Raw genomic sequence first — 19,725 nt, 5'->3', positions numbered from 1 at the left:
TTGTTGCCTCCCTCTATCCCACAGCCTCCGAATGCTCATACCAGCCGCCCTCTGCATGGACTGTTGCATGTGAGTAGACGGCCATGGTGGCGAGTCTTTGGACTCCTGCTGGGTGTGGCATGACCCAAGTGCAGCGCAGGCCATCTACAGGCACCAGCGACAGACGCGGCCAGGGGTGCTGGTTTATTATGATTGCTGCTCAGGGTTCTCATTTGCCTTGAGGGATGCCTGATGCCCTGGGGCCGAAACATTCCTGAGGATGGGCCATAGTTTTGTGGCCCATAGCTTGGACAATCTGCCCAGACACTGATCTGATATGGAGCAAAACTCATTGCCACCGTCTCTCATGGAGGGACATTCTGTCCATGCATGACAAGCTCAGCTAGGCCAGCTTGTCCTGAGGCAGGGACAAGCAGACAGGAAAGTGTTCTCCTTGTAAAAGTGCTTTTACTTTAAACACTTAAAAGAAAAAGAAGGTTTTCTCTTCTCTAGGTGGTTCTGGTGTGGTGAGAAGCCGCCATGCTCCTGAGCAGCTGTGTCCTGTGGGCAGGGACCCTGCTTGGCTGCAGCTGGCCTCAGGGCTCGGGTGTGCGGCTCTCTTCTTCCTTCAGCCTGCCCTTGTTTTCTTTATTTGATTGCTTGTAAAATGAAGTGTGCCTTACAAACAAAAGCCCTGTCTGCTGATGCTGGGAGCGCTCTGCATTGCCTGGAGTCTTTGCAGTGTGCGTCTGCAGCAGAAGCTGTGAGTGCTGGGACTTAGCTTGAAAAAAGTCAAGTTTTTTGAGTCATTTAGTCGATGTGTGCCTCAAAGGGCCTGGTCAGCATATGTCTGTGTTTCTTACTGTTCTGGAGTAACACAAGTTCTGTGCAGTGTGCCCAGGTTGGTATATTTTAATTTATAATAATGGCTATTTTCAAATGTGTTTGAGCTTCTGAGTGGCTGTTTTAATGTTTTTACTGAAATTATTTTTAATAAAAAGCTGGAGTTATTTTTGTCTCAGAAGATAAGCATCAGTGAGTACCCACGGCTCCACGCCCATCTCACACTCCTTCACAGTGGCTAAGCATTTGACGGCTTTGTTGCTTCCTTTCAAGTCTTATGGTTTATGGCTCTTTTATTGCCTCTCAAAAATAATTCTGAAAGGCATAACACTTGCAAGATGGCTTGTTTTACTGTTCAGTGCCCACCCGTGCTTAAGGATTAGAATTTGGCTAAAAAGCTCATATTTTATTGGAGAGCCAAAAATCAGAATAATGAATAAAAAGTGCAGTATGAGGACAATGCACTGATATCTAAAACAGCCTTCGAGGGCTCGTGAAGCGCTTTAAGTTTGGTTGGGATATTTTTGTAACACTTAAAAGTATTAAGTTATATAAAATATTTGACATCACCAAAATACTAGGTAGCTACTGTATTGGTGCTAATACAGTACTTTTCTTGGGTTGAATAGTGTATAATCGGTACATTCTGATGCTATCATTTATTTTAATGCAAAACTTTGGTGATGCCCACTCTCGCCTCACAGTGCAGACTTTGCCTACCTACCCCTGGGGTAGGAGCATCACATCGCTTCTCATGGTTGTCATCCCACGCTTCCAGTTGGCTTTGGTGTTGGGTGACTCTCAGGGCGGTGAACCAATGGTCTCTGAGGGGCCTTTTCTGGCAGGTCCATGGGTTATGAGGCTCAGCTGTGTGGTCGGTCACCTTTGTGTGCCAGATTTTGAGCTTCCTTCATGACCCTTTTTATCATTCAGGACTTTAAGTCCCATCTCTTGCTAGGTTTTTTTTTTTTTTTTTGGGGGGGGGGCACATCCCATTCCTATGGTGACTCCACTGGGTGACCCAGGAAACGTGGTCATTGGTTCCGTCCTGTGATGTTCAGTGCATGATCAGATGTGAGATCATTTGGACAAATTGGATGCTGTGGTGTCATTTACTGCTGTCGTGATCCTGACTTTTCACCTATTCTTGATATTACAGTGGACTAAAGAGGATGGACATAGAACTTCCACCTCTGCTGTCCCTAACCTGTTTGTTCCATTGAACACTAACCCAAAAGAGGTCCAGGAGATGAGGAACAAGGTGTGTATTGCTGTTGACATTTGGTGGGCATGTGGGTGTAGAGTTGGGAGGGGTGTCACATGCTGTAGGGTAGAGAGTGTGCTTGCTTGTAGCACAATTACCTTTCCGCAGCGCCTCTTCTGCTCATAGTTTGGGGTCCCAATGTTTCTTAAACTGATGCTTGCTAAATAGCAGTTCTGAAGTGGAAACTGCAGAGCCTGATCCTAATAGGAACAGACTGCTGCTCCTGCCTTTCAGGGTTCATTCAGAGAGCTGTGAGTGGTATTTGGTGTGTTAGACCATGAGATCCATCAGCATTCACAGCATTTGTAGAAGATGGATGCATAGCAAGATTTCCCACTGACTTACTAAGTACAGTGAAGGGTCTGTACCTTGCCAGAGCTATCTGGAGGGTATGACTAGACAAGAGTAGTCCAGCCCTTCATGCCTGTAGTTCATCACCCCTCTGTGCAGTTAGGCCGGTACCCAAAAGTAGGTGTGTCCTAGCCATCCTACCATCATGGGCCTAGACAGAAGTACAGCTTGCACATGGCCAGAGTCTTAAGTGTGTAAACAATAGGATTGGAAGTTACAACTTGCCTTCTTTGTACTGCTCATGCGCCTCTTTTCTTCCTATTCTCAGATTCGAGAGCAGAACTTACAGGACATTAAGACAGCAGGACCTCAGTCCCAGGTTTTGTGTGGTGTAGTGATGGACAGAAGCCTTGTTCAGGTAAGAGAACACAGTGTCTCTGACATTAGTGGGTGGTGACTAAGACCATCCTCCAAAGTTACTCATATCTTGGGAGAGAATGATGTTGTAAGGTGAGTATTCTAGGACAGTGGGTATCTTTGTTAAAAAATATTCATGATAATCCAGACACTTTACTTGAGTTCTAGACCAAGTATAAGCATGCCGAGGGTGTGCCTACCCTTTTAGCCCTGCTCCTTGTAGTGCATGCATACTCAAGGGGTTTCTGTGCCACTGCTTTGAAACTGGGTTTCCTGGTAACCTCTGGGTGCTGTTTAATGCTAGGAGAGGGGAGGGCTGTGGACCTTTTTTTTTTTTTGGTATCTGTTCATGTCTGCAACAAAGTGCTGCTTGGGATGCAGAGTGGGTGGGTGCTTGTAAATGTGGCCCATCCACATTTACATGCATTTCTGTAAAATGACTTACATAGAGTGGCACATTGATGCTAATTGTGTAAGTAGTTATCTCTGAAAATCAGGATGCCATCTGATGCTTTCAGTCTGACTGCAGGAGTAGATGATTGTTGTTGCATATTTTAAATTTGGCCAGCTGTGGCCCTGGTTTCATGTCCAATGTCTGCACGTACCACTGTCATCACCACCCCATACCGTTGATTACTGCCCCTGCTGCATGCTCTTAGCTGGCTTCATCCTGTGGTCTTGGTTGATATTTTTAAGGCTGGGCCTGGTGTGCTCTGATGACTCAGTTTACTGTTGCAGGACGCACCCCTCTCTGACTGTACGGAAACTATCGAAGGGCTCGAGCTTACAGAGCAGACCTTTAGTCCCGCTAAATCTGTCTCTTTTAGAAAGGTACTCACTGCCCTGTCCTTACCTACCTATTGGTCCGCGGTGCTCTTTCCCTTCCCTCCCCCAACCAGCTCCCCTCTTTAGGCTTTGTCTTAGTTGATGAAGCAGCTTGACGAGGACCTGCAAGTCCTCTGTGAGGTTGTGGAGAAGGTGTGCTCTGCCTGCTGTCTTTTTTTATTAACAATTTTCAGAATTCTAAGTTTTTCCTGAAGTGGCCCACTGGAGCCACATGGTGCATTTGTGAAGTCTGAGTGTGACCTTGGTCAGTGCTTGCCTTTGGGTGTCCGAGTCTTCCTCTTACAGGACTCCAGGTGCAAACGGGCTCGTCTGGGCGCTGTTGGCGCCTTTGGCTGTGACCTTCCCTCACTTGTTCAGCTTCGATTGGAGTGGTTGGAGGCCAAATAAAGATGTCCTTTCAGAAGGGTGAAAAAGAAAACATGGCAGTCTTTGTCAGCCCTTGTAAATAAAATGCATTTATTTTTAACTTTAAATAAAATCTGATCTAACACTTGGGAGGCTGAGGTATGAGGACAGAGTTCTAGACCAGCCTGAACCATATAGGCAGATTTATCTCAACAAACAAAGGAGCAAGGCATAGTGGCACAGTCAGTAATATAGGGCTGAGGTGAAGAGGGTTCAAGGTCTGCCTGAGCCTCAGAGAGGCTCTTTAATAATAATAATAAAATAAAAAATAAGATAAAGTAAATAAAAAAATAAAAGAGAAACAACTTAAAATAAAAGGTGGCTAATTCCTGGCGCAGAGATTGAAGTTGGGTATTTCCAGGCTCTCTCTGCATTCTACACACTTGATGTGGAATTCCAAGTATTGATTTCAAGGTGTTTTGATTGCCAGGTAGAATTAGATAAGCTGGGCTCCTTAATTCCTGCCTGGAATCTCTCACAATAACATTATTTTGCACATTTTCATATTTATATGTCAATGAATCCTACTTTCCCACTTTAATATTTATTTCTACCTACTTCTTGAAGGAATCTGCCAGAGAACAGGGGAGGGGTTACTCTTTACCCTCCAGCTTGCCTTTCCTGTTGGTACTTTGAGCCATAAATCATGTGATCCTCCAGTTAATAATAGTCTTTCTCTGCTGTGTGTGAAGTTGTGATCTGCAAGCCCGGGCTGCAGCCTGTGATCTGGTCCTCCAGCTCTGGGCCGCAGCATAGTCACAGCCACAACTGCTGTCCTGTCTTTGGGGTCTGGTGGTGCATTTCATAGATTTTGACTTGTCAGGGCTATTTGGAAAGCATCAGGGCAGCCAACTCTACTAGAGGATACATTTTGGGCTGGTTCTTCATCCCATGACAGCTTTATTTCCTGTTCCTAGCCCTGTTCAAATAAGGACAGGTCATGTGGCTGCTTCAAGGGCACGCCCTTACCGTCTGAACAGGTTCACACCTCAGGAGAGCACATTGCAGGTCAACCCCAGGTAACTTTTATTGGGTTGGGGAGCGTGTGCCTCTATGACAGGCAGGCACACTGCTACTCAGCTACTCACCCGGGTCGTATGAAAGCTTCTTACAAATCTAAGTTCCCTGCATTAGTTACTTTTCTTGTTGCTGGGAAAAAACACCCAATGAAAGCAAGTAGGAAAGGAAGGTCTGTTTGGCTTGGAGTTCAAAAAGGCCTGTGTCCTGAGTGTGCCCTCCCAGTGAGGCAGGCACAGGGGGTCTGGAGGACCTGAGAAAAGGGTTTGGGGACTTGGGAACCTGTGGCTTTTTTGGAAGGAATTGCTTAGCCTTGGACTTTTCCTCTTTCTGATGGCTATTCACCAGTGCTGGGATTGCCTTCCTCAGGCCAAGGAGATACCAGAGCCTTTCTACATATCTTTTGCACAGCCCACGGTGGGACCTATAAAAATCTGGGCCACCTTCTGGATTTTATTGCAAGTGCATTAAGTGGTAGAGACTAGGGTATAAAGGGCTGTGTTGCCATCTGCTATCATTTGATGACATGAACTTGGACCTGTCGCTCAGGCCTGCTACCCTTCTCCTTTTGTTGTGGTGATGGCAGCCCTCAGGTGCTGACAACACACTGCTGAGTTTACAGAACGTTGTTGCCTGGAGGGTCTTGCTAATAGGATTCTTTTGTGGATATTAAGGCTGAGTAAGGCTTTTGGACAAGAAGGGGCTTGTTTCAGCCATATCAGCAAGTGACAGAATTCAAATTCCTTTCTATCTTGCAGTGGGTGGGCTGCTCTAAATGAAAAGCCAGTCATCCTTAGGAGGGACCTAAGGAAGGGTCCTTTCACCATGAGTCTTAAGTTCTTAAGCAAAGCTACCCATTCAGTATGTTTGCCCTTCTCGCCTGTGGGCATCTATCTGTGTCACCATTTACACTCGGGGTACTCTAAATACTTTGTCGTCTATTTACCCAGACACACCAGCTTCTCCAGCCAGTGCCTGGAGAGTAGTTGCTGATGTAGGTTGACTGACTGTCCCTAGGAACTGGCATTGCCAAAAACGCTGACTCCCCCTGGTGTTCACCACTTGCCAGTGTGTGATCTGAGGCTCCAGGCCTACCCCCATCTGAATGGTTTGGGATTACCTCTTTTCATAGCTGTCATTTAATTATGTGCATATTTATGTCTTCTGGGCCTGTTCTTGAGCACTTGAGGGCTGCTTTCCTCCCTGGCTGTGGGCTGGGACAGGCTGCCCTCCGGCTCACAGTGTGGGTAGGTCTTTGCAGTCTGCCATCTTGTCTTTGGCGGTGGTAAAGAGCTGCTTAATGTTTTGCTTACTTTTTTGTGTTGTACATTCTCAGTTTCCAGATTCATCAGGCAAACCTGCTATTTGGGGATCTTTTGTTACCTCTGTATGCTGTGGGATAAATTCAGGAACTGGTTGTAAACCAGTCAGAAGGGCAGAAAACTTGTTAAACTTTAAGAACCTAAGCAAATCTCAGGCTAGGCCTTGGTGGTGTTCACCTTTAATCCAAGTATTTAGGAGACAGAGGCAAGTGGATCTCTGTGAGTTCGAGGCCAGCCTGGTCAACATAGTGAACTCCAGGACAGCCAAAGCCACATAGTGAGACCCTGTCTTCAAAAACAAAACACAATAAAAGAATGTAAGCAAATCTCCACACACTTTGCCCTGATTGTTGTAGGATGAACATTTTCTGAGGTCACGTGGGACTGGATTGTTTAGTAAGCAGTACCCAGGTATTCCTGTCTTTAGGGGCAGAGGAGGCTGCTCCTCTATGGTGTCTGTGCCTCTGACTCTGTATCTCAAGTGCCTTTGCTTTTGAAATCTGCCTTGGCCTTGGGCCCTGGCAGTGTGGTCCTGGAATGTCTGTGTGCTCCTGGAAGAGACCTCCACCCTCTGCTGCTGTTTGCTCAGGAGGAGGAGGCCCCACAGTGGTACAGTCTTAAGTCTGTGTGCTCCTGGAAAGCCCCCATCTCCCCCTGCCTGCTGTGTTCCTGGGAGGAGGGTGGGCCTACCAGGTCAGGCTCCTGCATACCAGTCTCTTTGTCCACAGGGGGAGCTGGTGACGGCCTCCAAAGCTATCATTGAGAAGGAATACCAGCCCCATGTAATTGTGAGCACCACAGGCCCCAACCCCTTCAACACGCTCACAGACCGTGAACTGGAGGAATACCGCCGTGAGGTGGAGCGCAAGCAGAAGGGGTCTGAAGGTGAGTGCTCCTGATATCTGGATGGGGGCAGCTCCCGAAAGAAGGAGAGAGTGTCTGGGGGCGTCTCTGTATGAGAAAAGTCTTGGGCATGAAGCACAAGTCTTGTTTGGTTAAGAGCCAAGCAGTATGTTCTCACAGTCCTACTCTAGTCATTTGGGCTGGAAGGAAAGAATGACGGGCTTAAACACACTGGTAACGGTGCTGTCAGCATGGACTTGTGGGTCCCAGCACATGTGGATCGTCATAGCCCAGTGTGTGGAGAGGAGTTCTGCCCAGAGGAGGCTAAGCTGGGGATGAGCTCTGCTCTTCCAGAAGCTGCAGTGAAGAGAGGGTTGGAGGACTCAGCCCTCGGACTGGGGGTTGCAGAGCTGGGCATTTGGGATTTCTGTCCATTTGACATCACTGATTTGGATTAGTTATTGGGAAAGACAGCTTAAATATTATGTCTAAGAGATACTTTTTTTTTTTTTTTTTGGTTTTTCGAGACAGGGTTTCTCTGCGTAGCTTTGCGCCTTTCCTGGAGCTCACTTGGTAGCCCAGGCTGGCCTCGAACTCAACTCACAGAGATCCGCCTGGCTCTGCCTCCCGAGTGCTGGGATCAAAGGCGTGCGCCACCACCGCCCAGAAAGATACTTTTTATTTGTGAAGTATTTCTGCCAAAAGTTTCCCTGAGAAGAGGCCTCCTAATTCGTGTGATTCATTAATGCTCATTGGTCACAACTAATCAGTGCAGTCCTGGCTGTCCTGGAACTCCTTCTGTAGACTAGGCTGGCCTTGAACTCAGAGATGTGCCTGGTTCTGCCTCCTGAGTGCTGGGATTGAAGGTGTGCTCTCAGTTGGACTGTGATCTCTGTCCCTACTACAGTGGTTGCCATAGTTGGATCTTGGAGAGTAGTCCTTTTCTCCATGACCCCTCTCCTATGGTCGTAGGGTGTGAATTAGAGTGTTGGGAGTGCCAGGGGGTAGTCATGGGCCGAGTTTGTATGCTGATTGCTCTGGTATGTGCCCAGACCATGTCAAGAGTAGCATTACATGGTGCCATGACCTTTTTTTAGCTCTTGGTCACCTTTTGACAACATTGGTCATGATTTTGTCAAGAGTTACAGGATGGTTTTACAACAAATGGAAACAGAGCTAAGTGTCAGAACTTGATAGAACAAGTACCTCCAAACTCTGGTTTTGAGAATCAGATCCTAACATTGAGAACTAACAGAAGCAGGCCTCTAGACTGTGGGACAGCTTTTGTGGGGCCACATCAGCCTCTCTCTGAGTTCCCTGCTCACCATGCAGTGGGAGGTACTAGGAGGACCCTGGGGCAGAGAGATGCCATGCCCATGAACATTTATGCCAATGTTCTCAGAGCCTTGAGCTGAGCTACAGCCCAGTCCTTTGTACTGAATCCCAGGTGTGCTCCTTACCCCCCCACCCCCAGGCACAGCCTTGCAGACAGTTCTTAGTGTGGAGGGCGGACCACCCTCCTGGCCATAGGGCTCCTCAGATGACAGTCTCATTAGACTCAGCTTAATCTGGGCTTCTTTTAGACCAAGTACTGCATTGTGTAGCTGCTGAAGAAATGCGAGTTATGTGGAAAGTAGTCACTCAGTCACTCGGTGTGCGCTACACTGTCACTTGCCATTCAGGTCTTGATGACGCAGAGTGAGCCTCAGGGGCTGCTACGGTAGTCCTGCCCCTGTAGTTGGGGCTTGTGCCTGTTTGCCCTCTGATGCCTCTATAGTGGCCTTTTTTCTTCTGAGTCAAACAGTGCACAGGAGTTTCCCCTACATTTGAGGCCCTTGGCAGGGATGGAACGGGAACAGCAGAGTGGGACTAGCTTCGCCTGTGCCCTGTGACCAAAGCTGGCAGTAGTGGGAGTGCCATAGCGCACTGCCTGGAGACTTGCTTGCTGTTGGCGCAGCTCTTGGCAGAGGGGTGGCTGTGGTGAGGAGCTGTTCCCGCTGTTTTCTCAGAGGGCAGAGGAAGCTTTTGTCCTTGGGCTACTGATTGAAGATTTTTAGATGAAAGGTAGAGATGTAAAAAATTATGATAACAATTGATATATATATATTCCTTTATATGAGAAGTAAATGGGGTTTTTTGGATCTGGGGTCCCAGTTTCCTGTCTTTTTTCCTTTGGTCCTCATCAGTCTAGTTTATTTTAGAAAATTAGAACAAGAACAACACTGGAGTTAACAAGTTTAAATTACTGGTAGGGGTCTGGGGAAACGTCTTAGAGGTCAAGCACTTGCTGCACAAACCTGGATCCAAATGCATCTGTAATCCCAGTAGAGACAGGAGAATTTCAGGAATCTCGTGCGTAGCTAGCCTGGAGTCCGCAGGCGCACTCAACAGCGATGGGCCTGTCTCAGAGACTGTGGAAGTGAGGCCTGACACTTGGGCAGTGCTGACTGCCGCCGCTGCTGATGCTCTGCACTCACTTGTATGAGCACACATAGATTATTGTGGGAAACATTTTATGTGAGAAACTGAAACCTGCCGGGCGGGGGTGGCACACTCCTTTAATCCCAGCACTTGGGAGGCAGAGGCAGGCAGATCTCTGTGAGTTTGAGGCCAGCCTGGTCTACAGAGTGAGTTCCAGGACAGCCAGGGCTATTGAAACCCTAAATAATGCTAGTGTGACTTCCTGATTGGCCGTGTGTAGGTGTTATTTTGTAGCCAGAGGGGCTTCACCCAGAGGACATGCCCACCAGTCAGTCACAGGGCAGCACTGGAAGAGTCTCTAAGTGATGACAATTATTTTGTTTGTGTGTATGTGAATGTAGGTGCACACATGCCAAGATGGGTGCATGGAGTCAGGATAACCTGTGGGAGTCCTTGGCTTCCCATTATGTGTTCCCAGGATTTAATTCAGGTTGCCTGGCTGTGTGGCAGATGCTTTGACCTGCTAAACCATCTTTCTGCCCTGGCTATATATAGTCTTTGTAATAAGGATAGAAATTAACCAAGTGTGGTGGCTCATGCCTGTAGTTCTAGCACCTGAGAAACTGAGGCAGGGTAGTTGCTAGTTGGAGGCCATAGCTGGTTAAGTTTTTTAAATCAGTCAGTACCTCAGTTGTGTAGAAAGAGCAGATCCTGGGCTGGGGGTCCAGCTGACTTCCTGTGCTGCTGAGGAAGGGGGTAGGTCCTGGACCCATCTCTGGGCCTGTGCTCACTTTGTTTACATCTGTAGAGAATCTGGACGAGACTCGGGAGCAGAAAGAAAAGTGTCCCCCAGGCCAGTCAGCTGTGCCCAGCACCCCCCCCAGCACTCCTGTCAAGCCGGAAGAAGGTGAGTCCTGTGGGAGGTATGGCGGCAGCTCCGCGGTGCAAGGGTGCATGGCCTGTGTGCACTGGGAATGGAATGTGGCCATCATTCCATTAACATGGATGAAGACGTGTGCGTTCCACAGAACCAGTGCCGCTGCACACAGCTCCGGAAACCTCAGCTCTTTCTTCTGTACCTGCTCCGTCCTGGGTAACCCAAGTCAGCATAGTTTTTGAGCTGTTGTGACTGGGGGAGGGCGAATTTCAGGGAGTGGCCCACCATCTTGTCATGTCAGTGTTGCCCTTTGCCTGCACACTTCTCCCAGCATTGACCGGAGTCAGATGACACCTTGGTGCCTTCAGTTGTGTGCGGATTGCAGGACTCCAGACCTGCTGCATTAATCAGTCCCCTGAGAGTGCTGTATGTGCCCCCCTGCCTCTCAGACCACCGCATGTATGTGTTGTGTGGGCCAACACGTGACATGTGTGTCCCTTAGTCTCCCGTGTACGTCTGTGTCTCCTGGCCCCTCACCCCAGTCTGGTCTATAAGAGTGGCTTGGCCTTCTTCTCATGTAACCCAATGGCTGTGACTGAGTGCATCGATTCTCTACTTGTGCTTTCTTTCTTGTGGCCGCCTTACAGCAGGAGACGGATGTGCTAAAGAGTACCTGTTACCCTAGTAAGTACCCGCGCCTGCCTCTGCTCTAACCAGGTGCTTGCGCTGTGCCTTGCTTTCCTGCTTATCTGTTGCTATGTTTTCTGTAAATCCAAAGTAAAAACGGGACCTTGTTAATAGATCCAGTTTCTCAGTGGCCTCCTTGGTCACTAGAAGCTGACAGGTGGCATCAGCTTCCCAGGATGCTCCTGGCCCCTATCACAGTGCTGCCCAGAGTACCCTGGGCCACAGAAAGCTTTCAGCTTAACCTTTGAGACAATTTCTTGATTGCTTGGTGGGGAGCTTTTGCCATAAGGGGTCAGGAGTAAATGTGTGGTTTGCTGGGTTCTGACAGCGTAGATTCTGCCACCTGCTGGTTTGGAGCCTTGTTTGGACCCGTGCTTAGGTGGGGACTGGCAACCGAGTGGGCTGGAGGGGTGGTTCTCTGCGGTGAGCTTGGCAGAGAGAGCCCCGGTGCCCGAGTGTCTGGAGCCCGTGGGCTGCAGCCCTCTCTCTGCCGGTTCTCCGGGTCAGAGGACAGATAGCCAGCAGCGTGCTCTCCGGGAGCATCTCCAGCCTCCCAAGCTTAAGCACTCATGTTTGAGGCCTGGAGCCTTTGGCGGCCAGGCTGCTCCTAACCCTGCTTAGCTCAGCTGCTCTTGGTCCTGATCTTTGGCTTGATTTTTAAGTACTAAATGGTTTGGTGTTGCCTAACATGCCAATTGCTTATAATTTTACAGACTAAATGTCTGTAACACTGGAGTCCCTTGGTCAGTGTAGAAATGTATTGTGCCCTAGATGTAATCCTGCCCTCTGTTACATTTTGCTCCTTATGTTTGGCTATTCAAATTGTGAAGGCGGCTTACCTTACAGTTTATTTCATAGCTAACTATGGTTTTGTTTTATTGCATATGGGATCTAATAGTTGACTCATGGTTTTCTGTTGACTGCCTTGGGGGAGATCAAATGTTGTAGAACCAAATTTAGACCTAATTCCTGGACACAGGACACAAGCAGACCTCTCTTCGTTGTCCAGCAGAGTGGCATGTCCTGATGGGGTCTGTTTGCAGAAGTAGCAGGCCATAGCTCTGGTTTTGTCAGTATGTTTTTCATGAGAAGGTACTAGAACCCCTCTGAGGTTGGGAGGTTTTATAATGTGCTCTATCCAGCTATAAAGTAGAGTACACCATATGTCACATTCTGGTCCAGGGAATATCTAGAAACTACCAGAAGGCGGCAGCTCTGGTCAGTGCTCTTATTTCCAACTGCTCTGTCCAGATTTTAACCCATCTCTCTCACCGTCACCATTAGACCTTCCCCAGGAGCCGACGTCCAGGGATGAGAGCGACGCCACCACCTTCAAGCCGACTCTCCCTGACCTCTCCCCCGATGAGCCTTCCGAAGCACTTGGCTTCCCAACAGTGGAGGAGGAAGCCCATGGTTCCCCAGACCCCACTCAGCCCCTTGCTGAGGCTGACCCTGAGCCAGCCTCAGCTTCAGCTCCAGGGGCTGAAAATGTAGCCTCCCCTGCCACTGAGGAGGGGTCTCCCATGGACCCTGGCAGCGATGGGTCTCCGGGCAAGTCCCCATCCAAGAAGAAGAAGAAGTTCCGCACCCCTTCCTTCCTGAAGAAGAGCAAGAAGAAGAGTGACTCCTGAAGGCCACCCTGCACACCGTCATGTCTAACCAGGATTCCCTTTCTCGTCTTGTGTTCTGTCCTCTTGTGTAATGGAATGCAAAAAGCCAAGACCTCCATGTAACTAGAGCCCCTCCCACGTGTGATCAGCCCCTTCACCAGTGCTAACCCAGTGTGTGCTCAGCCCCCCTTACCCTGGGCCTTGGGTTCTGTGGGGAGATGGGCTTAGCCTGCACCTGTGAGTTGTGCCCCCCTGCAGGAGGGGGACACTGAATCCTGGTTCTGGCTGGAAGGCATTGGAGGCTTCTGCCAGCTCTGGTTACAGCGTCACCCTCCTGAGCCTTGCCTCTCACTCTCCTTCTGTCGTGAGTATCGAATTGTCTGCTCGGTTTCCCTCCACCCCGTGGAGTCTCAGGTGGCTGATTTGGACTTGGCTTCTGCTGGCATCCGCTGCTCAGTGATGTCAGCTATCCCCACACACAGGGAATCCAGCCGTGGTCTGAGAAAGCACTCTCATGCCTGGCAGCGGCCCAGGGCACTGTGGCTGCCTTAAAGAAGTGGGTTGAGCCTGCTGCCCTAGCAGCGAGCAACCTTGTGTACACCCAGCACAACGCTATGCATGGTCTTACAGGTGACCCCGTGACCAAAACCAGATTCAGGCGCTCATAGTTCATCTTACTGGAGTCTTGGATTCCCATCATAGGGAACAGATACCAGGAGGGGGGAAGAGTCCTTTCTAGAACTTTCTTTCAGCGGGTTTGCAATTTAGCCTACATTTTGACTGTGAATTTGAACAGGCCACATTTTGCTTTAGTTTTTGTTGTAGAGCCTGTGACAGACTGCGGAACACTCTTGACTTGTGTGGGGAGGTTTTATAGTGGAGCAGGGATCTTAACTGAGTCTGAAAGATGCCCTGGCTTTGATAAAAGGTAACTTATAGTAGAAGCCAGCCTTGGAGGTGCCAACTAATGTCTTGCATCATTCATGGAGCCCGTGACTTTCTTGATCCATCCTATTATGAATTTTTACTTTCATCCCTGGAAAAGGGCTTGAGACTGCTTGGTGGGAAAGGCAGGGTGGTCAGGTGGAATCCTGAAGGGGCCCTGTTCCAGGAGCTGCCACTGCCAGCCTGAGTAGGGTGAGGAAGCCTGCTGGAGCCCTAGACACCCTGCTGGGGTAGGGGCTCTGTAGAGCAGGTGCTAGGGTGTGGACTGAGCCATGTGACCCCTACTAGGCCAGGCAGGACCCACAGCCTGCCACATGCTTGTGTCACTCGTCACCAAGGTGGTGTGCAGTTCCCACCCTGTCCTGCTTCCCTCCCTCCCTCCATCCGGACTCTCCTCCTCCCTCCTGCCCTTCCTTCCCCCTACATATGCAATGACTTCTCACTTTTGTAGTCTAATCTTTGTATTACACATGAAATACCGTTGCATATATGGACAGACTTGGAGGACAGGGCCTGTGTGTCCTTTCCTCATTGTAACAGGTTTTACTCACAAATAAAAGTCTTTAAGCAGTTTCCTTGTCTGAGGTTGGGAAGCAGTTTTCTGTTTTGATGTCTTTGTTCCCTTAGTTTATTTAGCTGTACGAATGTGTGTAGGCATGCGTGTTCTATGTTGTGTGCATGAAGGTCAGAGGAAAGCCTGAGCCAGTGTGTTCTCTATCATGTGGATTCTGGGGACCAACCTAGGGTCATTAGGCTTCGGTGACAGGTGCCCTCCTTGTCCACTAGGCCACCTTGCTTGCTCTAAAATAGGGTTTTCTAAGTTTGTGTTGTGTTAAGAATTAAGAACCTTAATTCTTATGTGCATTGGTGTTTTTCTTGCATATATTGTCTGTACGAAGGTGTCGGATCCCCTGGAACTGGAGTTACACAGTTGTGAGCTGCCATGTGGGTGCTGGGAATTGAACCCAGGTCCTCTGGAAGAGCAGTACTCTTAACTGCTGAGCCACCTATCCAGCCTAAGCCTTTATTTCTTGATCAGATGTCACCAATAGCTACGAACTGTTGGAATCCTTTTTACTGTGTACTTACAGCAGCCTTTTCTGTGCATGAGATTTGGACTTGGCAACATTCCATCACTGATGGGGGAGGAGCTTGCTAGGCCTCACCCTTCCCTAAGGATGAGCCATTGGAAGTTAAGGTTGCTGGGGAAGGGAGTAATTTTTCTACCGTGATGTGGCCCATGTTCCAATAAATAGCCCCACACCATACCCACACTAATTAACTTCCAAAAAAGTGAAAAGGGGGTGTTGTTGGAAAGTGGTTCATCAGGAGTGGGAAGGGTTGATAAAAGGGTATTGGGGTATATATATTACCAGATAACATTTAGTATGAAATTATCAAAGAATAGTAAGACAAAAAGAAAGGCACTTGGTACAAAATAGCTGCTTTATTGGTCATTCTGAAGGATGACAGATAAAAACAATCAGAAGCCTAAAAGGCTTTGGAGTAAGAAGAAAGAGTGTAGCTGCCCAGGCTTCCTGCTGGGACGCCGTACTGAGGGGGTGTGGCAAGCCTTCCTGGACCTGGAGGAAGGAGTGGCCTAGGAGTGGCGAGTGGTCCTGGCCCAGGTGCCCACTTGGCAGCCAGGGTGTGGCAGCTCAGCTACTCCTCCTTGAAAGTCTGTGCTGGATGCCTCAGCTTCCGCAGGAGAAGGAAGGGGAGTAAAAAGAGCCCGGAGCACACAGTGAAGCAGACCTGGGCCCCAGCCAGCCAGTACACTGTGGAAGAGAAAGGTGCTCACCCAGGCTTTTCAGAGCCCTGTTCCTGCCCCCGTTCCCCTCAGCTGCCAAGACTGAGCAGAGCAGGCAGCCGGGAGTGGTTGCTGGAGGGACACAACAAGCCTTGAGCGCCAGCCTACAGCACTTACCTGAGGCGGCCACCATGGGCCCCACTGCCCTACCTAGGGCGCCGAGGCTCCGCAGGATGCCCATGATCGTGCCTTTCTGCCCTGGAGAACCTGAGGGGAGAGGACTTGTCAGGTGCTCGTTGGCCCTCTCCTACCCTGAGCAGCCTTTGGGGGAGGGCTCTCACCATAGCTGGAGACCACGGTGGACAGACCGGGTACCACAACAGCAGCAGCTGGTGGGAGAGATTTGGGAGGCACCGGTCAGCTCAGGAGAGGCATGGGGATGTCCACAGCAGCCCTGGCAGGGCCCACTCACCGAAGGAGTAGAGCAGCAGCCCCAAGCCCAGCATGGGCAGTGAGTGCCCCCAGCCAATGAAGAGGAAGGCTGGTACCAGCAGCAGCAATGCCTGGGGAAAACAGAAGTCTCAAGACCAGTTCCACAGCCTGCCGGAGTGGAGAGCACCACCAGTCCCAAACTGTAGAGACAGGAAGTCCCTTACCCGCTTCACAGCTGCAACTTCCTTGCCAGGGCTGATGCGTCGGGCATAGGTGCCCTGTATGGTGGCCATGGTGAGGCCGATGAAGAAAAACATCTTGCCCTGCTGCAGGCTAGGAGGTGGAGGGTGAGCACCCAGCCCCCTAGGCCACCAATTGCCTGGGGGATGGGCAAGGCCAGGATGCTAGTGGGTGTGCCCCAAAGGCTTCCCGGACCTGGGGTCTGAGAGCCTTGAAGCAGAGCCTGAGATGGGCACATACCTGCTGAACTGGAAGCGCTGGTGTGCAAGGAAGCTGAGTGTGTACTCCAGACCCGAGAACAGGAAGAGGTAGAGGAAGTAGACGAGACCCAATCGGCGTAGGCTTCTGAGTCCTGCAAGCCGACACAGACCACAGGTTGATCTTTGCTCATGCTGGGTAGTGACAACAGCGAGCTCTGGAAGGGGCAGCCTCCGTACTGTCTTCAGCAGGTGGATCCTGACTGTGGGTAACAGCTGCAAAACGAAGCAGGGCCAGGGGGCTGAGCAGGTTGGCAGCAGCATGGAAGCCCAGGGTGATGGAGGGAGCCTGTGGGAGAAAGTGAGGGCTGGTCAGGAGGAGGAGCACATGACCTGGCAGCCTAAGGACCAGGATGATCAGCTCACACTGCGGGGAGCCGAACCTTTGAGGCCTTAGGGGCAAAGATCCAGGGAACCCAGGAGGTGCTGTGGTGCCAGCAGCTTGAGGGCAGGCCAGTCTCCCTTGGCACTGGCACAAATAAAGGAAGTCCCCTCATACCTACAGAGGGAGCCCTCACCCCTGGACCTGGGCCTACCCGCTTCTCCTGGGGCAGCGTCTCTGGCAAGAAGAAGAAGATGAACAATATGTCGGAGACCGCAAAGAGAAAGCTGATCCAGGGAACCATTTCCACAGACAGGAATGCTCCAAGCATGGGGCCCACAGTAAAGGCCAGGGAGAAGGCTACTCCGATGACTGCCTAGGGAAAAGGTGACCTGAGCTGGGCACAGAGACCCAAGCCCAGACATCAATCCTTTTTCCTTGGCTCTTCTCACTCACCATGCCTTGGCTTCGGGTTGGAGGTGAGCCCAGGTCAGCAACGATGGCTGTGGAGAGGCTAACATTCCCCTTGCTGATGCCTCCTATCACCCGGGAGGCCAAGAAGGCTGTAAAGCTCCGAGAGGCAGCCCATACCGCATAGGAGATGGCCAAACCTGTCTGCCAATGGGTGGAGGCCAAGTGGCAGGAGCAGTCACTTGAGGTCAGGAAGTGACTGTGTGACAACATAACACCCCCCAGACCCATGCCACTTGTGTCCCCCATGCCTTCCTTAGTATATTTAGCTTGATGTAACACCAGGGGTCAGAGGTCCCTCTGGAAGGGATGAGAGCCTGCTGTTGGCAGAGGAACCCAGAGCCGTATTCTCTCCGCTGCCTGTGGGCATCTGGATCCAGAGACTTACCAGGGACAGCAGCATCATCGGGCGCCTCCCCAGGCAATCAGAGGCAGCTCCGGTGAGCGGTGCAGAGAAGAACTGAAGGAGGGAGAAGGCTGAGCCGATGAGACCTGAGACAGAGGTCACCATCACTGGTGGCTCCAGCCATGTGGATCAGTCCTACAGTGCAGACCACACTGAGCCTTACACTCACAGGCCATCGACTGACGCTCAGGTGGCCTCAGTGAAAAAACAAACCTGCCAGTCAAAGGAGGCTCTGCAGGAAAGAACCAGACTGGCAAGAACCCAGGGAGAAGGGGAGGGCACAGAAGGAACTAGCTCTCCAAGAAAGGGTTGTGGGCCCCAGCCTGGCACACAGGGACATACCTCCGAACAGGACGCTGTTGTATCTCTTCTCGGCTGGCATCCCGATGGCTGTGGCAAACCAGTCTACCCCGCGCTGCCAGGAGCCATAGAGGGGGTCCTGGGTGGCAAGGAAAGCAACTCCAGCTGGGTGAGCCGAGTAGGCTGGGCAGGGGGAGCGCTCCCGCCTTGGGGGAGGGGCTCACTTGCTGGCGGCCGTGGCTCTCCAGGAGCCCTGGCAACAGAGGTAGCAACAGCGTGAAGGCCAGGAGGTCGAGTAGGAGGCCGAGGAAGATCACGGTGACCACGCGGCGCTCGGACGCGGGCCGAGGCCGTATAGGCGGACGCGGCGTGCATCCTGTATCTTCTGCCCATCCCATGGTGGAAGTTCTGACCCTGCTGGGGTAGGGAGGGTGTGGTGAAGACACAACTGGGTCGTAAGCCCCCCGTTTACCTTTACTTGAAAAACTCAATTTCCACGTTCGCGCCAGACATAACGGAAGTGCTTCCAAAGGGGTCCCGGGGCACCCTGCAAGGCTCGACTCCCTTACTGACCCAGGGTAGCAGTAAGCTCTAAGCTGTAGCTAACAGGACCCCCTGTTGCAAGGCGGGTAGCAGGAAGAAGATGGGGAAATCCTGATTGGGAGTGGGGCGCGCCCGGAGCGCCTGTTCCGCGCGCCACTTTGGTCTCTCCGTGCGATACCGTGGTCTCCCTTGCTTCTTGCCCACCCACCTGGGACCTGTGTACACCTGCCGCAGCTCCTGACCGGGACCCACGGGTGGATGGACAGGGAAGATCTCTGGATAGCGGCCACGCCCCGGAGGCTTTGGAGCAGGAACCTCCTCTTCCGGGAGGCCAAGCGGCGGGAACCGGCTTGGATCCTCCCAGCAGACAAGTGTAGGGGCGGCCCCTCGGCCTCCAGAGGCATTAGAAAGCATACAGTGAAGTTCCGGAGAGTTAATGCATCAAAGAGACAGCTTGCCTGCCCAGTTCTGTCTCCTTGGCACTTAAGTATCTTTCTTTTGAGTCAGGGTCTCATGTAGCCACGGCTTTGAATTCCTGATCTTTCTGCCTCCACCTCGCTTATTCAAAGTCACCCTCAACCAACTACAAAGTTTGAGAACAGCTAGAGCAGTGCATGTTGCGGCCCTGTTTCCCAAATCCAAAACAAATAAACTAAACTTTCAGATAGAGAAACCATCAAAGTCCTGCCCCACCAATGCTAATATATCCTCTTGCAGTCCACATTGGTTCTTTCCAGAGGATACACCAGAATGCACCCTTGGGTGATGGCCTCTTCTAGCTGTATTGTTCCCCTTCTGATGACACAGGACAACGGCTGGGGCTCCATGAGCCTCTCATTGGCATGTCCCACCCTCATGAGATTGACCAGCAAGTTGCCCACTAGATACTCAGTACCAGATTTGTGCCCCTACCCCCCCTGCAGTTGGATATGCAGAGGGCAGAGCCCTGTGGCTAGTTTAAAATGGAGGAACCCAAGACTGGATGATAGCTGCAGTGTTGCAGAATATTATTTTAAGGGGTGTTACTTTTGTTTATGCTGCGTTTGTTTAACTCTGAAGTTGTGTTACTGTGCCTGTCTAGAACACCTGATGGTCTAATAAAGAACTGAATGGTCAATAGCAAGGGAGGAGAAAGGAGAGGTGGGGCTGGCATGCAGAGAGAATATATAGGAGGAAGCTGGGAGGAAAGAGAAAGCAGCAGCCAGAGGAGAACTCCAGAGGCCAGCCACCCAGTTAC

At 50.7% G+C, this 19,725-nt stretch overlaps 2 protein-coding genes across 20 annotated transcripts in view; one reads left to right on the top strand and one right to left on the bottom strand.

The window, feature by feature from the left end:
- Positions 1–14,342, top strand: part of Add1 (adducin 1) — a 59,604-nt gene extending 45,262 nt beyond the window's left edge. For 3 of the 17 annotated variants that reach the window (XM_042285824.2, XM_042285822.2, XM_076546953.1), the window contains exons 11-16: positions 1,982–2,083; positions 2,706–2,795; positions 3,533–3,625; positions 7,113–7,269; positions 10,457–10,555; positions 12,497–14,342. In XM_042285824.2, coding sequence (XP_042141758.1) covers positions 1,982–2,083; positions 2,706–2,795; positions 3,533–3,625; positions 7,113–7,269; positions 10,457–10,555; positions 12,497–12,843 — 888 coding nt within the window. In that variant the 3' untranslated portion in view covers positions 12,844–14,342. Of the gene's footprint in view, positions 1–1,981; positions 2,084–2,705; positions 2,796–3,532; positions 3,626–7,112; positions 7,270–10,456; positions 10,556–11,172; positions 11,211–12,496 lie in introns of those variants that run through there. The other 14 variants (XM_042285825.2, XM_042285823.2, XM_076546955.1 and 11 more) reach the window with 8 other exon arrangements.
- Positions 14,343–15,194: 852 nt separating this feature from the next.
- Positions 15,195–18,829, bottom strand: Slc75a1 (solute carrier family 75 member 1). Of its 3 annotated transcripts, XM_042285842.2 has the most exons (13): positions 18,697–18,810; positions 18,170–18,362; positions 17,988–18,084; positions 17,628–17,731; positions 17,225–17,383; positions 16,983–17,144; positions 16,627–16,735; positions 16,430–16,541; positions 16,174–16,282; positions 15,990–16,080; positions 15,859–15,906; positions 15,695–15,784; positions 15,195–15,545 (listed from the first exon to the last, which is right to left on the bottom strand). In XM_042285842.2, exons 2-13 carry the CDS (start codon positions 18,341–18,343, stop codon positions 15,430–15,432), a joined length of 1,371 nt encoding a protein of 456 aa, XP_042141776.1. In that variant the 5' UTR covers positions 18,344–18,362; positions 18,697–18,810; the 3' UTR covers positions 15,195–15,429. The 3 variants fall into 3 exon arrangements, with proteins under 3 accessions (XP_042141776.1, XP_076403090.1, XP_076403089.1); XM_076546975.1 differs by having other exon boundaries at positions 15,321–15,784; positions 18,170–18,359; positions 18,697–18,829; XM_076546974.1 differs by having other exon boundaries at positions 15,321–15,784; positions 18,697–18,811.
- Between the last annotated feature and the right edge of the window lie 896 nt (positions 18,830–19,725).

This window comes from Peromyscus maniculatus, chromosome 10 (genome assembly GCF_049852395.1).
Source record: "Peromyscus maniculatus bairdii isolate BWxNUB_F1_BW_parent chromosome 10, HU_Pman_BW_mat_3.1, whole genome shotgun sequence".
Taxonomy (NCBI): domain Eukaryota; kingdom Metazoa; phylum Chordata; class Mammalia; order Rodentia; family Cricetidae; genus Peromyscus; species Peromyscus maniculatus.
This window is presented reverse-complemented; position numbering and strand designations above follow the sequence as displayed.

Coding starts and splice junctions, on each gene's coding strand:
- Slc75a1 (XM_076546975.1), bottom strand. CDS start 18,343: ATGGGATGGGCAGAAGATACAGGATGCACGCCGCGTCCGCCTATACGG. Junction 17,384..17,627: donor CGATGATGCTGCTGTCCCTG/GTAAGTCTCTGG, acceptor ACCCATTGGCAG/ACAGGTTTGGCCATCTCCTA. Junction 15,907..15,989: donor GCTGCTGCTCTACTCCTTCG/GTGAGTGGGCCC, acceptor CTCTCCCACCAG/CTGCTGCTGTTGTGGTACCC.